Below are 18415 nucleotides of genomic sequence, written 5' to 3'. Positions count from 1 at the left end.
ATGTTCTTTCTGGAATAGCTGAGGGACTTCCAGACACTTCAGTTGTGGAGGGTATTCTGAGTTGTGTTGTTTTTCCCAGTCCCCACTGTGTGTAATTGTGTCTGTTGTCTCAGCTGGTAAGAGTCAGCGGACTCTTGTGTTGTTCAGCCTTTTCTAGTAACACGTTGAGGCCGTTTCTGGAAGGTGTCTGTTGGAGATCTTAGCATTTTTAAATTTTAAAGATTTTTCATGCTCACCAGTAGTGAAACCAAACACCATAAAGAACTGGGTAAGTGTAACCTGAAAAAAAATGTCAATAAGCTCCATTGACCAAACTATAAAGTAGTAAGACCAATTCCAGGAAAAATAAAAAAAGGTTCCACAGCCTGAAGGTTCCACTATGCTTGAATATTTTCAGGCACCAATTATCACATAGAAACCATCAAATAGATCAAAAGCATACAACATTTCCCCTGTTCTGAAGAAGTTTCAACATAGTTGAGAAATTAATTAAATCATATGTTACTTATTATACATTCTTGGCTTTTCCAGGAAAGCTTTATCATAGGGTTTGATTAGACCTCAATGAATGGCTAGGATTTAGAAAGGCAAAAGAGATGCCCTGGAAAGTTCTTTTCAGTTTTGTACAGTCACAACACAAGGAAAGGTAGCATTTTGAACTCTAGACAAAATCATTATTTCCTCTTTACCACTGTACACTGAAGAAAATTCATCATGTGTGGCTCTCTTAAGTTCTAATAAATATGGAAAAGCTATATTGAAAAGAGCCAGGTCTTTATGTAAAGATAGGCCTAGCTGCAGTCTTCCTCCAACTTTCAGTAGTGGATGAGGAACGGAGTAAAGCAGATGTTGTTCTCTGCAGAGGGGACAGACAGACTTAATAACAAACCTGTCATGAGCTGTCTTTCAGGCTTGCCAAGCCAGGCATTGCTTCCCTCTTTTCAGTTTTCTATTTCCCAAGGTTGCTATGGAACATTGACTGAGCATCTAACAAAGGTTCATATTCAGGAAATTGAGTAGTTTCTGACAAGTGAGTGAAGTTCTGGCTGTTCTACCCACCCACAGTTCCCTGAAGCTTTGACTCAAGGTTCCCTGAGAGTCTGAACAACCCTGGAGGAATTTCAAGGCACTGTGACAATATTCTAGAGCTAATCAGAACCTACAGTGAACTTCTCATGTGAAAGATGATGAAAACTGTAAGTTCAAAGTACCTATTTCTTGTTGAAGGTTGGAGGGGTAACTTTAACCACAATTTTGAAGAAACCATAGCTTGTTAAAACTGAATAGATCTCAAAGATAATTTAATCCAAACTATTCATTTTAAAGATGAAGAAACTAAGCCCAAAAGAAATGATGCTTTATTACAAAATGTCCTACTACTTTAATACTACAATATAATAACAAAGAAGCATTTAGTTAAGTTTTGGCTCAAACTTAAAATCAGGATGACATTGGCTCATGCCTTTCCTAGTCAATATCTTACCTTCCCTTAAGCAACCAAGATATCAAAACCTGATATCAAGAATCTAGGGTATTTTAGGAGCAACTGCCTAGCATCTATATCACACTGAGAAACAGCATATATGATGGAGAAAGTAGTTGATCAAGGCCAAGTGACTTGGGCTCCAGTCTTAGCTTACTTTCCTTTATGACTTTGGGCAAATCTCTTAACCACTCTGGCCCACTATGGGCAAATTTATAAAATTATGGGGCTGGACAGATTTTCTTAAAGGTCCCTTCCATTTCTTATATGGTATTTAATTTCATAGATGAGGTGATGGTGGTATTAGGAATACAGGATGTGGTAGAGAACCCAAAAGAGGGTTTCTTACAATGTCTTGCCAATGTGAGTTTTTGCTTTATGTCCCAACTTTTCAGTTGTTCAATTAAACAAAATATTTTAGTTCATTTATCCAAGAAGTGCTACCATTGACCAAATAGTAATCCCAGTGGTTTCTGTAGAAACATCAGTTTTAAGGTTAAATAGTAAAAAAAGATCAGATTTCTCTCCATTCCCCAACTCTGTTTTATATATTCTTACTGAACTAAGAGGGTGCAGACTAGAAAGAATGTATACCCTGGACTTGGCAATAAATGGAACTAAGATGTATAGAATGTAGACTAGACTGGAAGAGTCCACCCCCCCACCACCACCACCACCAAAACCTATAATAATAACATCCAGAGAGCTTTGCTGTTTCTCCAAACTAATACAAAAAGACATTGTCTCATGGTCTCTATTTTGGCTTCTCATTCAATCTCCTCCTCATTTCTGGTGCCATCTTTGTTTTGTAATACCAGCACTAGATTAAATGCCAAGGACATTTCCATCAATCTCCTTTGGCAAAACAATCTGGTACATTGAGGGCAAATTAATTCAAGTTTTTATCTGAAGAGTTTCATCTGAGAGAAAACAGTGGAATCTGAAGTGCAATTATGATTCTTCCTTCACATGACAGAGAACTAATTCTATTTAGCAGCCCCCCTCCACCTTTCTCTTCTGGAAAAGTGAGGCTTCTTCTGAAGAAATTTCTGCATTGAGTTTGGCCGCTTAAAACATGCCTTTCTGGAGATGCCCATCTCTTTCTAGAATGTGACCTATGTGTAAGCTCAGGATTGGCCTCTGGTGGCCCTCTTACTGAGTAATTTGCTTCGTTCATTTCTAATTCTGGCCACAACTTTACCATGCCTGGCTGTAACACTATAAGCCCTGTCCAAATGCTCCCTGTCCTTCTAAAGAGAAACAAATTTATATCACTCAGCCAAAAGCACTTTCTGTCTCAAAAGCTGTCTCACTTAATTTCAGAACCCATGATATTAATGTAGATTATAAAGTACCTGGAACACTAGAGGAAGAGTCAAAACAGTTGTTGGCTAACCCACATATCTTCCTGTAGGGAATAAATACTCCCTTTCTCTGCCACCCCAGTTGTAGAAGTCTCCTTGTGGGGCAAGTCCTAATGAAGAGTGATCAATGGGGCCCTCCAAGTGACCACACTGCTGACTTCCCCCTGACCTACTATTTATTCCTGGGCACCGATCATACTATTAATTCAGAAATGACACTTCCCTGGGCATATTTTATAGGCCAAGCCCTTGAATTATGAAACATGTGGAGTTAACTGAGGGAATAACATGGTCCTGTGAATGAAGTGTAGTGGGCATGAACATCTATCCATGTCACTTCTAGAACAGCACCTACAGGACAAGAAGGGGCAGCTTGGATCTCTGTGTTTATGTTTGAGTTATGGGTAAACTGACTCTTGAGAGTTTGTAAAACAGCACATTAAAAGAACTGCAAATCCACACATAGAAGCATACTACATAGAATTGGGCCCCTTTGAGACTCCCCTTTTACCCGTTGTTCCCTCTTACTATACATTTTTTGGACTCCTAAACAGAAGCTTCACATTGTTTTTATCATCTCTTAATCCCAGAATTTTTCAGTCCTTAGTTGACATCGAATATGAAGTATTATTTTCTTTTGTTTTCTTGCTTTGAGTACTCCCAGGCCTTGCAACATCAATGGATCACTTGCTTGTGGAGAAATGAAGGCCCAAAGAAGAGAAAGAACTGCCCAAAAATCATGTGGAGAAACTAGATGATGCAACCAAAAGTGAGAAGTAGGGGCTAGTCATCAGGCTCACTGCCATTGCAATCACCACACTTCCTCTGACTTCATGCTTATGGCTACACAGATCAGACATGCCCAGTGAAGCATTCCAATAAGAGTTTATGGCCAAATAGTGGCATATATCTTGGCAGACTGGTGAAATGATAGAACCCTGAAAATATTGGTGTATTTTTATTTTCTTCACTCTCCACTAATAGACCATCAGTTAGCCTGAGCAAACTGAGGAACAGGCAACATTTAAAACTCATCTCTCTTTTCAATACCACTTTTTCTGCTTTTCATTTTTCCCAATGTCTGGATGCATACACAGGAATGGTGTTCTGGTGGGGCTCTCGTCTATTTTTGAATTGTCACCATCCATAAGAGAAGTTGATGATGACTTCAAACATTTCAACTATTATTAGTCATTTACTATTTTAAAGAGATATCTAAAGGTTATCCAGACTTGAAGATTTCTAGTGATAGAGAATCACAAAAACCGTGAAAAGGCATCCAGGGGATGGAGTGGTATAGAGGTTGTTGTTTCAAAGTTGGTGCTTTAAAATCAACCTATGTGTTGGTGGTAGACTCAAGCCCCTCAGTCTTCCTATGCTGTTTGTAACTTTCAACCCAAAGTAGTCACCCAATAGGTCCTCATAAAATATCCCAAAAAGAACTTTAAAGAAGACAAGATTCATGACCTTTTCATTTTTCCTCTGTAATCTCACAAGCGAAAACCGTCAAAAAAGATTCAAGCAGATCACGTCTCCCAAAGCAGACCTGTCCTTCACTAAGTTAACTATCACTGGACAGTAGAAACAGAATCCTCTCCAGTGGATTCTTCTCCTTTCCTCTTATTTTATGGACAAATTATTCTGGGAAAAGGAAGTTGGGCAAGAAACTTAGCGAACAATTGAGCAGCTATAATTCTTTCCTTGTTGAGGAAACAAAAACAGATTCAACATTAATTTGGTAAACTGCTTTGGGGAAGAAGATAATCAAATGAGCAGAAATGCAATGCATATTTCATTTCTATAGTGCCTTTCCCAGCATCAAGAAAGAACATTTCCCATCATCCTAAAACATTAAAAGGAAGCCACCTGGTGAAAATAAAAGACGAGGAGCCAAAGAATAAGCAAACACTTTAACCTGTAGCCCCTAACAGAATAGAGTCCTTCACAATGTGAAGTCTATCAAAAGAGAGGTGAAATAAATGTTCTCATAGGTCTGAGCAGGGGTTGGAGAAGACTGGAAGGGTACAGATAGTCACCCCAGGTGGAAGATGAAGGGAAAGGCTGGCATTTTAAATCTGAGCTCCAAATAATTGAAACACAATAGAAATTTGTAAAGCAGCAGCAATAAGTGTTCCAGGGTATAATGAAGCATTAAGCAAAGTGACAGATGATAGAGATGGCATGATCCAGACTCACAGACAGCAGAGCTAGAATGCCAAGGCACTGAGCTGTTCTCCGACTGCATTACCCTGAAATGTGGCTTACAAAATGGCCCAGCTCTACCTAGTAATCCAGAAATATATTGTCATACCTGAGTCCAAAGGGGTTCCAAATGGAAGTCCTTAAAAAAAATGCTATGGGGATTGTTAAGTTCACAGAGGCGGAGCTGTGTGGAAGAAATGCTTTGTTTCTACCATCCCCAAACCAAAATCTCATGTCTATAGTGAATCCTTCATGGACAATGGATACTGATTCAGAAATCTTTTTGACTTAGTGATGAAGACCCTACCACCTCAATAACAAGTCCACCTTTTCAAGAATAAATTCCTAAGGCTAAAGACATCTTCTGGATGTAGTATATGCACAATGGAATACAAGATAAACCAATTCCATTTGCAACATGGATGGGACTTGAAGGAATCATGCTCACTGAAATAAGTCAGAAGGCAAAAAAAAATACTGGATGACTTCACTTATAGGTGGAGTATAAGGAATCAAGGAAAAAATAACAACAACAACAACAACGAAAAAAAGAGAAACAACACAACCAAACTAAAAATAAACAGACAACTATAAAGCAGAGATATTCTTCAGGTGAGGGGGAGGGATTGAAACAAAGATGGAAAAACAACAAGGCACTATGGTGATAGTGCACGGGTGTATTGGTGGTAAAAGTACTGTGGGGACTACACCTGAGAAAAGAAAGCAAACGTTGTGAGAGAAAATAATAATTAATTAAAATTTGAAAAAATAAAAACATCTTTTGCATCATAGCACAGGGGTACCATTGAAAGAGGGGTCTGAAGGCAGTTGGGGGAGAAGTCAGTTTGAACTGGCACTAATTAATGCTCCCAAAGTTCAGAAATTACAAACAGAAACGTACAAGTTGTTTGGTGATTGCTAATTGTTGAATTTCTCAATGGATTTTTAAATTTTTGCAATCACTGGTATGAAAATGAAATGAAAACTACGTCTAAGAACAGAAGCTTTAAAACAGCAACAAAAGTGATAAAGAGTATTTGTTTATCTTCAGATCTCTCTGTAAACTGAGGCATTCCAAAGCAGGTCAGGTATACATTCTTTTCTAATTACTCCTTTTTAAAAATTACCTGATTCTCTTTACACAAGCATGATTCTTTTCTTTAGACTAACCACACATAGCAGGTATATACGGCACATGACATACATATGTTTATGTGCATTTTTATTTTAAATACAAGAGTCTGAGGCTAACTACCAACTGATGTCCACAGGTGAAACAGCTCTATTTAAGAGCTCTTGCCCAGAATAAGAATCTATCAGAATAGTGTGCATGTTAATTATTTTTTGTGACAAGGCTATTTGTGTTCACTCTTAGTTTGCTTTAAGTATACAGAAAAATCATATTTAGGAAGAGAAGAAAGAAAAGTTAAAAATACAAGGATGATATTGCTCTGTCCTAACATTTATTTTTACTTGAAAATATATTTTTCAATGAAATAATCATTTTAAAAAGTTAAGTCATTTTATAATTTAGACAGCTAATCTTCTGTATACTGACCCTTTCCAAAAGATTGCCTTGCATAAGTTGAACTATATATACAAATATACATATACACATTTAACTAGTCCAAGATTGCCATCGCAGTTAACTCTCAATTAACCAATAATTATGAAGAGTGAGAACTCAGAAATTTAAGCAACACCTACAATTTTTTAATTTTTAAGATTTTATGTAATTTCATTATTTTCCAGGAAAGAAATACATATCGCTTTAATTAATATTTAAAAATTCCACTTGAGTCATGGAAAAAATTACTATTGAGTAGGCTAAAGATTATGAGAAAATAAACTTAGAAATAAAATTTGGACAGGGATCATTTATAAAATGTATTATATATAGATAATGGACAGTTGAAAGGACAGTCACTGAGAAAAGTATGCATAGATAACTCACCTACCAAGAACTGGAGAATCCTTTTACCTCCCACACCTCTGACATATGCCCCAGTTCATGCATGCATAAATAAATATAACAGATCTTTAAAAAAAGAGACATGATTGTTTAGAAGGTTACCCTACATTCTCAACCTCTTCTACAGCAGGTAGATAGAAAACTGAATCAGTAGAAATGTGAAAGTATTAATCAGAAGTTCCAACCACTGTCATCAGTCCATGTTCTAGAAAAGATTATGTTCTTTATCATTAGAATCTGTGGTAAGGGAGATCCTATGGCTTTATCTTCAGGTAGGGTTAGAGAAGTTGCAATTTATTTTTTCATTGTGTTCATGTGACTAGAAAAAAATTCTGTCATAAGAGAAACTATGTGCTCATTAGCATTTCTTACTCATTGGTCAATTAGTTTAGATTTCACCTTGTGAGTTTCCAAAGTAGATGACAAGAGTCACTGTTGACAGAATCTATTGCTTTAACTATTGTGTAATATCATACATAATTTCACATAATAAAAATTAGTTTTTTATATGTTCAAAATTTAAACACAGTCCTGATTCTCTGCATGCCAATTCACTCAATGATTAAAATAATAGCACTTGGATTATGTCCTGCACACTCTCCAAATCACACTACATCAATCAAAAGGTGGTCCCCATTCCAAAGCCATCTAGGTTGGGGGTCTACCTGATCCTGTAACTCCCGAGATTCTGTGGCAGCTTATGAAGGACTTCTCCCTAAAGTGACTAGAGCTGGAAACAGTTGGAGAAAAAGAACGAATTAAGCTCTTATTAAGCAATGGTGGGCAAAAACAGAAAAATTAAATTTTTGCCTCAATGTTAAGGTTAAAAGACTCAGCATCAGCAGACTAAGCCCAAAGGCTCATAAACTGAAAAACCATCATTACAAAATGGAAACAAGACAAGAAGAGATAAAGTCAGAGAGTCCAGGTAAGGCCCGCAAACATCGCTAGAGAACCACTCAGGTTTCACAGCCCACAGCTGAGGTTCTGTGGCCCACCTAGGCTGCTTTACAGGCAGTGTCACAAGATGGACAGGCCACTGGTCATGAATGGCCAAATGTGAAACAAACAACACATCTTCTACTGCCAGGCATCTGTCTGCCCTCACTTGCCCATTTAAATATTAATGGAATTCAGGTCATAAGGGGTAAAAAGGACATAGCCAGTAATCTCTCTCACTAAGCCCAGAATTTGAGGGTTTCATATTATGGTCTGTCTCTGTGTTCCGTCTGTCTGTCTGTCTGTCTGTCTGTCTAGCTGCAATTGATATATAGATACAAAAAGATCTATTCTTTGAGACACACAGGGACTCATATTTTAATCAGTTCACAGGAGAAAAAATACATGGGATCTATTTGGCTTCCTGTGCATAAAAATTTACCATACTGCACTGATTTCCTGGCCGAGAAGGAAAAGCCAATTTGCATGGCTCCTGTCAGTCACATGCGGTCTGGGAATGCTTATGCATTCCAAATACACCCTGTGTAAACTAGAGAATCAGATTCTATTTCTACTGGTTTGCATGCATGCATATAAATCTTGTTTTTCCCACAGTGACAAATGAAAATAAGAGCAGAATGAGTAGCAGTGATCACAATTAATCAATGTCTTTGTCAAAACATCACAGCTGTGATGGCGAGAGAAATACTTGTCCCTCGAGGTCTAGAGGAGTTGTGACTTCTGCTTTTTGGCTTGGTGTGTTCAGATCTGTGCCACCAAATATATAGAGATAAAGTCTGTCTATCCTTTAGGGCACAGTTTCTGACACCTACTATGCAGACCTCCTCTGTGAGGTACTGACAGATACAAAACAAAGTTCCCACTAGAAGCAGCTCAGAGTTCAGTGGGAAAGAACAACAAATAAATAGTTACCACCTTATGTCTTGGAGACTTCTTTAGTGTGTACAGCAGCCTATGAAAACTTCACAGAGTTTGCCAAAACTTCACAGAAGAAGGTGCATCCTGATGGTGAGGTGGTAGTTAAAGTGAGAAAGGACTGGAAGGCATTCAGGAAAGTAGGAACATTATGTGCAAAGACATGTAGCTCATCAAGAACACATGTTTCAGGGACCAAAAAGAAGTTCTGTTTGGCTGGAGGCCAGAGGTAGAGCCAATAGAGAAAATTTGAAAGCACATGAGAGAGAAGCAATATTTCTAGTAAACAGTGTTACTAAAATAGGCTACATTTTTATGTTAATATTTGAAGATGTCTGCTCACTAAAAAGACTTACGGGTTACAGGTGAACTAGTGAATGTAATAATTCTCCAGACTACCCTCCCCTATTTCTTCCTTCCTAGCATAGTACTCAATTAGCATCAACGACTGTTACTGCATATGGGAAAGAGTCCTTAAGTGTGGACTGGACTTATTGACTCATTTCTAATAAATAAAATATGCTAGAAATAATAGGATGTCACTTCCAACATTGTTACAGAAAGTCTGGCTTCCCTTTTGGGCTCTTTTGGGTCATTAGCTGTTATGTCATGAAGACACTTGGGCAGCATATGAAGGCGTCCAGATTGCAAGGAACTGAGCTGCCCATTGCCAGCACCTCTAAGAGTGAGATTGGATGTCGAGCTTCTGTGACCTGCCAGGAGCCACATGATGAGGTTGAAAATGAATTCTCTGGTGCCACTTGAGCCTTGAGACAACAGCAGCGTTGGCCAACAGCTTGACAGCAAACTCATATGAGACACTAAACCAAAGGCACCCAGCTGAGTTGCATCCTGATTCTTCACCCACAGAAATTGTGATGTCACTAAACGTTAGTATAATTTGCTGCACAGCAATAGCTAACTAGTATATTCTACTAGGTTTATTCATATTCTCTACTCAAGACTAGGTTTTTAGGATACCAATGTTGGGCACTGTTATGTCAGAGCTTCTTCGTAATGATAGAACTGTCTAGAACCTCAGTTTTTATGAACAAGGTCCTAACTGGCTGAGAACTTCCTTCTTGAAGTAATGAACCTTGCTAGTCCCACTCAATGGATTAGAATTGAGTGCACAGAATGAGCCCAGCACAACTACAACAGACTATTGCATTTATAGTGCTCCCTTTCCATGACTCAGGCACAGTAGTGCTATGAGGTATAGCCCCTACTCATTGTAGCTGAGAGTCCAGGAAAACTCTGGTAGATGTTGACAATCATAGATGTCCACAGAAAGACACCTAAAGCCAGTGCATTTCTGATTTCCAAATGTAGCTCACATGGACTATATGATGTGCATCAGAAACTGTTAAACTTGCTATATACACTCTCTAGGCGGGAGCAGTGAAAACAGTACACCTTGCTTAGGAAACACTGAGTGGCGTAGAATTTTTGGCAGTTTATATAACAACGTTAATTTGAATACAGTGATGTTATATGTAAAACAAATTTTAAGACTTTGAAAAGATGCTAAATAATTGCATAAAAATATATACGGAAAGAAATGCAAATATAAAATCAAAGTGTGCCTTCTACAAATTTTACTTTAATTGCTTCCTGTTTTTTTTTTTTTTAGAACTTTTTAGATCTATTTTATGTTAGTGATAAAGTTCTTACTGTATACCCAAGGCTTTGTCTGGAGATGAGAGCAGTATATCCCAGCCCATAGAAAAATAAAGAAAAAAAAAAATAAAGGCATCTCTGTACCTCTTTCCCTTATGATTTTGCCTCTCGTGTTCTGGGGTGCAGCTGTTGGGAGTTAAAGGACTTATATGTGAGGATGTCCTTAGAGCCACAGCGGAGATGCCCACCAAGGGGGATGAGAAATTCAGCAGCACTGAGGTGGTATGGTGAAGAAGTTCACTGGGGTGACGGCTCACATTGATGACCAGTGGGTTGTGCTGACATGACAGTTCATAGGTTCCTGAAGAGAAATGGAGAGATGAATAATATTTTAGGCTATTTATATCTCCATAGCTGGTATGCATCTCATCATCTCTATGATATAGACAAGGGCTCAAGCAATATCAGCTATATACATAAACTGACTCCTGGGTTTACTGAATTGTCCTCTGTGGCACTAAACAAATAATGATGAGCCTCACCGAGAGAGTGGTTGTTTCCATTAATATCAGTCAGGTGGAGAGTCACTGCTGGTCGCTCACGTTCTCCAGGACCCAGCCCAACAGATGTCAGGAAGATGAAAATTGCTGTAGCCACTCCTGGTCTACTGAAACACACCTAGGCACAAGAACAGATTTGGTTAAGCCATGATTTCCCTTGGATGACAAAGGCACATGTCGCAGACAATTACCACTTATAAAGTATAAGCTTCCTTCTTTGCACAGGGTACAAATATGGACTTGGCACAGAAAGATATCCAGAGCACACCAAAGGTCAAAGTTAGACAGGGTGAAGACAAATTTCAGAAGTTTTTCCAAAACTTCTTACTTCAACGGTTTCTTTCTTTTTTTCATCTAACCCATCCTTAAATTTCTCAAAAAGTTCACTCAAAGAGTGGGGTCAATAAATCACTGCTGAGCCAGCCAATATTTCCTTATCTCCTAAGTGAGAGAAGTGGATAAGCTGATTACCAAGCTGACGTGTTGCTCTGGACTGGTAAGGCCACTTAGCCTTCCCCTTTTCCTGTCTCCCCCACTAAATTATTTGATCAGAACCTCTCACTTAGTAGTGAACACTGAAACAACAGGGAGAGACTATTGCAGAGTTTGTGCTTCTGGGCATAGAATTTATTCCTATACACTCCTCCAGGTGTCCCATGCACATTTACCCTCTCCATAGTTAAAAAAAAGCCAGCATAGATGCATAGGAAAATTCAGTTATTCTTAATGAATATTCTTAGATGTTCAGGCTAATTAACAATAAGACCGTCTTTCAAAATTAGCATGGAAGTTTTGTCCCTGGAAATCCTTTAATATAAAAGAAAACTTCGAGATGGAGGAACGAACTGGAGAGCTTATTTCCCAGACTGAAATAAACTGATGCAACAATTCTAGCTTTGTTTTATTTCCTATAGCCCAACATCACTTGATTACTGTTGAGACTTAAATCTCAGCCCTCCTGGTGACCATCGTATTTGAATCTGGTGCTGGACTGCAAACAGTCTGTGTGCACTTCTTTAGCTGTTTATCAGGTTCTGAGAGTATGAAGCCCCAGGAAAACTGTCCTTAGCGTAAAAACAAGATCCAACAACTAATGGCAGGAACCACCTCTAAAAATAGGGAGAGGAGACTAAAACATGTTTTCCATGTTAACGAGAATTCTTTCTTGTCCACAGACTGATTTTTTCCTGAGTATTGGTGGTGTGTTTATAGTGTCCATTTGCACTTCTGGCTTAATTAGGGTGATTTTATGATTTCCAGTGGTCAATGCAATACATCTCTCCCTTCTTTCTCTCCTCCTTTGACGGAAACACCAGCCACTTTCTCCTTTTACAGAGTCAATTTCCCCCTTTTCATTTCCTCTCTTTGAAGTAATAAATATTCCTTCAGAACTTCAGAAACGTCCAGGCCCATAGGTTATGGCTTGCAATATGAGATCCCTGTCTCTAGCTGTATCATGGCTAGATATAAAACACATCATAAGGTAACCAAGAAGAGCCCTCAACTCCAGTAGCAAAGGACATCAAAATCTCCTGGGATCACCCAACTCTTCCTTTTCATGTACCAGAAAAGAGACTTGCTTTCTGGAAGGAAGAGTTGGGTTGATTCCCAAGGCAGGAATAGAAAGTGTAAACAAGCACACGATGGCTTTAACCCCAACAGGCCTCAGTCTCAAAGGGTAACTTTGGTAAAAGGGAGAACAATCTTAACTGCCTCCTCTTAGGTCCTAAAATAGACCCTACCTGAAACTAATTATTAGGGGTGGCTCTTATGTTATGAATCTCTCTATCCTAAGGGCCCATGCTCAAAACCTTCAGCTCGTTTTGCATCTGTCAGCAATGTGTCTCTATCCTGCAAGGGTCTCTAAATGATCGTCGTTTTGAATTGAAAACTTCTGCTTGGTAGGGTAGTGATGTGTCTGTAACTTGATTTGTGGCAAGTGGCTATACCAGTATTTACACATTGTGGTACAAGCAGAAAAACTTAAGGTGAGACAATCAGCAGAGAAACACTGGGATACAAAAAGGGGAAAGGCAAGGAGGCATAAGTTTGGCTTTTGCCCTTACAGTGACGACTGAAAGGTCATCAGACTTCATTCTCATTTGAACAGCAGATCTGTCCCACGACAGCCAGTAGAAGAAAAATACAAACCCCCAGATAACACTGGTGCCGCCAAAGCAGAGGTTAGGTTGATGCTGCACCATGTGCTCAAAATCACAGTGGGAGAAAAGGAAGCAAGTTAAGTTCACATGCTGTAGAGAGGGTTGACCAAACAAAACCTGGAGTTTGAATCCTAGCTCCATTTTTACGAGCTAGATAAATCTGAGCAAGTAATCTCTTCTTTCTGATTTTAGAGTACCTTGTTTCCACAGCTGAGTACACATATATGACCTATCTTATGGGGCTACTGTGAGGAATAAGTGAAGTCACATGGAAGCACACAGGAAGTGCCTCTCAATGAGGACTCCCTGCTCAATAATTCTGATTTCCAAAAAGAAATATTTTTTTGTCCTGTGTTCACTTCACAACGGTAAAGAATAAAATTTAAATATTAAATATCCATCCATACATTCTGTTATATTAAATTGTTAGGCTTCTCTGAAATGTATCGGCTAAATTTTTTTCATAGTCTTTTGCACTGACAGTTGTAGACTAGTGGATACTACAGGTTCTGCTTCCATAAAAAGCAAAAATACTTGAGGTTCTTGGTGTAGCATTACAACTGCTTTTTAAAAGGAACCTAACATCATGTTTTACATATGTAACTCTTTTAAAAGACTTTTCAGAAAATCCATCTCAACATATGCCTATTATTAAAAAACCTATGTTTGTTGTACATATATACAAAGAAAATTCTAGAACCGGCAGTATAATTAGAACACTAAATGTGTATACCTTATTCAAACAAAGATGATATTTTCAAAATTGCTCTTTTTAAATCCAAGTCACAGTTATTTTAACATATATAACAACCAGATTATTTTTACTTTAAATAATGATGTTAATGTTCCAGGTATGAAAATCAGGTAGCAGCTGGTGCAAAAACTTGCCAACAGGAAGCTCTACTGGCTGTCTCTACTCCCACACCACCTCTGCCACTACAAGCCTGACTCTCCTCCAAGCATACACTAAAAGTATTATGTGAACAGCTGTCCTCTTCAACACAAAGCATACCAGATGTACTTCCTAAGGAATACCCAGATCTGAAATGAGCACCAGGCATGAACCCGAAGAAAATCAAAGATAGCAACAAGTCAAAATTAACGTTAGCTTTGTCAGCTATGTTTTATAATTTGTCTGAACAAGGAAATTGCATTCATATATTACATGGCTGGTATAAAATTAATTAACACATGCATCATAGGAAAAAGAAAAACTTTAACTAGATCTCAAAAGGGAGCAAACTCTTTTAGAAAAGCAAGTCATTTTCAGGATTGAGGAATGATAGAGATTGCTGGAGAATTTAGCAACATACTCTGAAACAGAAAAGAGAGATTAAATGGATAGAAGGATGGATGTGTGGGTGGATGGATGGATGAATGTAAAGTAATTAGCAGACAAAATTGGGAAACCAGTCCCACACACTCGGTTGTTTTTTCATCCAAAGCCTGTTCATTAACCACAGATATAACCTCTGGTCACTGGTGAGGGGTGAAAGAATGTTTTTCTGATATGGAACTGTTTAGCTTTAAGAAAACTCTCTTTTACTGCCTGCTGGGTACAGACACACCTAATATACTCCCAAGCCACGTCTTTCAACTTCCAGGTCATCCTTTGTGGTGGTCACTACATAGCAGATCCTGAAACTACACCACAAAATTGAAAGGAATCTTCTCTGACGTTTGAAAACACTTTTGGTTAGTTTCTGGGTTGTTATGTTTTTCTGAGTCTTTCCATTTTCACTCATCTATGGCACTTCCTGATTCCAGGCCTATGAACAGGGGAAAGTGGACAGACACTACATTCTGTTTGTTTAGCACTAAAACTTTCCAGATATGCATCACTGGATTATCGATTAAGCTCATTAGATTTTTATTCCTATATGAGATTTTGTTCTCCAAATACCCGGTATACAAAATTTGTATTACATAAATAGGAACTGGATTCTCAGAGCTTAAGTAACTACCTCTAGAGAGGTAGCAATTTGAGTTCTTCACTTTAAATTCTGTATTTTTATGACTACCCAATGGTTCTTAAGTTGCAATGAACAGGAAATAACAGATTCCTTAGAAACAAATTTGACATGTGTGTCCTTTATTACTCCTCCAAATGAAGTCACATAAACACTGAGGCATAAAAGCTTCCTGAATTTTCAGGGAATGTAGAGAGACCCTTAGAAGCCATTCTAAGGGCTGTTGTCCAATTAGGGGACAACAAAAATCAGATTAAGAAAATTTGTATTACTGATTGAACCACATGTCTTTATGTTGGTGAAAATTATCAAATGTTGGCAATTTCACATAGCTCACCCTAACAATATTATGTCTATGTATACATCAGAAATGTTAACAAGGTGAAATTCATTCTCGAATATTTGGAGATCTACCAAAGTGTGTATCTAAGAGGTGAAGGTAAGAAACAACTAATCTCTTGACATGGTGCATTCCTGGATATCTCCACGACTGAGGATTTAGTTCAAATGGGCAGAGAAGATTGAACGTGGTTTGACTTCCTTCACATATCTATGACTATGCTCCTCTCTGTATGGGTCAAATCCCAATTTACTTCTTTGTTATCCTTGTTATTCCTTGTAATCCAGGACTATAAGTGCCATGAATTTATATTTGTCTTTTTTCAGTAGGGTGAGATGAGCTTATCATTTTGAGAAATGAAGAGGGAACCTCCATTATGACTCCCTACTATTGAGAGGAAGATATTAAAAAATAAACAATGTGGCAAATCAGTGAAAGAGCTCAGATAAGATTAAGATAGGTTGAATTCCTTCTATAAGCATCATCATACATGATTTTAGATACCATAGCTACATCTGCTGAGACTTTGATTTGGAAGAACTGTCCGGATCCAAAGAGGGATCAGAAAAAACAAATCAAATCTGTAGTAAGTACAGTGGTGTGCCACCCAGATCCCATCCTTTATACCTGAACACACAATTCAATGCCAAGTCTCTTTCCAGAAACTGCACTTAGAGGAAGAAAGCTTTCATAAGATGATGCCAATTTCCTGGAGTGGACAAGTGGCACATGTCTAATGACCTTTTGATAAGATGAGTGATATACAAAGTTGGACAGCTCTGAACAGATGTTCCAGTTCCATGTTTCAGTTCCAATGCTCCTTCTGACCATTCCTACATTGCTCACTCCCCTTTAATCCAAAGGAATGTTCTCAGTAAACTTTCTAAATGCAAATCTTCATCTCATACTCTACTTCTTGGAGAAACTCAACTTAAAACAAAGTCTGAGATTGAGAAAAAGTGTCATGGAATACATATGGAGAAAGTTCTCTTGGGAACAAGAACAGAAGTAAGAGTATGAAGGAATTTTCTGAAGAGTCCAACAAGCTTCCTCCTGGTTGTTAAAATTTGCTATCCCAATATATATTAGAAATTTTTCTTTCCTCTGAAGCAAAGAATTCTGTACTTTCTCTTGAGCAACTGTGGTAATCATTTTGAATGCCTGTTATTTTACTGAAGATAACAATACAACAGGTTCCCAAAACTTTAATGTGCACAGAACATCTAAAGATCTTGTTAAAATTCTGACTTAGGCCCTCTCTGGTGGTGCAGCGAGATAAAGCACAGCACTAAGAAGCTAACGCCACATCAGTATGAGTTCAATCCTGGCCCGGAGGTGACCCACATGGTGCAGCAGACCTCTCCTGACCCTCCCGCTGCTCCCCTCAACCATGTACTTCATCAGTCGGCCTGTTCTGCTCCCCACTCTGTCTCTGGTGAAGCCTCTCACTGCCCCTGCACCCCTGGCCTATATCTCAGTTCTGTATTCATAAATAAATAAACTTTAAGAAAAATGCTGATTTAGTAGAACTAAGCTTCTGCTTTTTTACCTAATTCTCAGATGATGCTAACATTTTTGGAAATCAACCATATTTTTAATATGGTTCTAAGGATATCAGTGATATACTTTGCCCCTAGTGTTTTGATAACTTCAGACTAAGATGCTATTATTAACCATATTTGCTATTATTCATTTTTTAAATGCAATCCTAAAATAAAATGCAGAGCTGAAAGACTCTTCTAATCACACACTTCATATTAAATCTAAGGAAACTGATACACAAGAATGTCATATGTCTTATATATATGTAAATACATATTTGTATGATTTATAAAAGGTCATTGAGTGCTTAAAGGTAAAAAGAACATACAATGCTCTTCCTGAATATGTTTCTAAATCTCCTAATCTATTGTTTGTTTTCTAGAAACACTGAAGTCAGATAGCTAATATCATTAGAATTCTATGTAAAGTAAAAAAGAAAGAAAGAATTCTATGTAAAGTAAATGACTCTAAGAAATCCTCTTGACTCAAACAAAGAATCCAGAATCATGAGCAAAGCAATACCTTCTACAAGAGTGTTTTTCCGTTTGCTAAATTATGAAACCTGGAGCATTTTTGGATTGGGGCAGTCGTTGCTGACTAAACTGATTAACTAAAAATTAATTATAAGGATTGCCAGACTCAGCAAAAAAAAAAAAAAATAATGAAAATCAGAAATTCAAACTTAAACCGAAATATAAGATAAAAGTATTATTTTTAGTGGGAGTATATCTTGAATATATTATGGGATTACTTAGCCTAGAATATTTTTGCTTACTTAAAATTATTTTTCTTCTGCAATCCAAATCTTGAAAGATATAAGAACGAATAATAAGAAAAAAAATGAAGAGATGAAAGAAAGCAAGCAGAGGGCATAAATTAACAAAGGAAAGAGAAATGGAAGAAAAGATTTTGTAGATATTTGTGTATATAAATGAAGGGAGAGAAAAGGGGGAAGTAGGGGATGCTTTTTGACCAGTTACTGCAGAGCTCACACATTCCTTATATGGGAATGATGCTTAATTTCTAAATGAATAAAGGGTCACTGTTAAAATGTGTTCTAATAAAATGTAGGGCCAATAGGGAAGGGAATAAAACCCTCTAGTAATGACATAACTGGCACTATAAAAGGTTGTTATGCTCTGAAACTTTTGTGCTAGAAACAACAAAGAAAATTCTATTAAAATCCATGATTTTGAAAGAAATTGTAGACTTATTACCAAATACTTGGGGTTGAATGGCAATAAAAGCACTAGATGTCAACATTTATGGATTACAATTAAAGTAGTCCTTAGAGGGAAGTATTATGGAATACCAACACAGATTAC

At 37.8% G+C, this 18415-nt stretch overlaps 1 protein-coding gene across 2 annotated transcripts in view; it reads right to left on the bottom strand.

Moving 5' to 3' along the window:
- PAPPA2 (pappalysin 2) overlaps positions 1-18415 on the bottom strand; it is a 262642-nt gene that overhangs the window by 83069 nt on the left and 161158 nt on the right. For both annotated transcript variants that reach the window (XM_004688509.2, XM_012729236.1), the window contains exons 12-13: positions 11059-11194; positions 10661-10877 (exon numbers count right to left, since the gene is read on the bottom strand). In XM_004688509.2, coding sequence (XP_004688566.1) covers positions 10661-10877; positions 11059-11194 — 353 coding nt within the window. The remainder of the gene's footprint in view (positions 1-10660; positions 10878-11058; positions 11195-18415) is intronic.

The sequence above is a fragment of the Condylura cristata genome, unplaced genomic scaffold (assembly GCF_000260355.1).
Source record: "Condylura cristata isolate star-nosed mole 26May11 unplaced genomic scaffold, ConCri1.0 scaffold00024, whole genome shotgun sequence".
NCBI classification, from domain to species: domain Eukaryota; kingdom Metazoa; phylum Chordata; class Mammalia; order Eulipotyphla; family Talpidae; genus Condylura; species Condylura cristata.
This window is presented reverse-complemented; position numbering and strand designations above follow the sequence as displayed.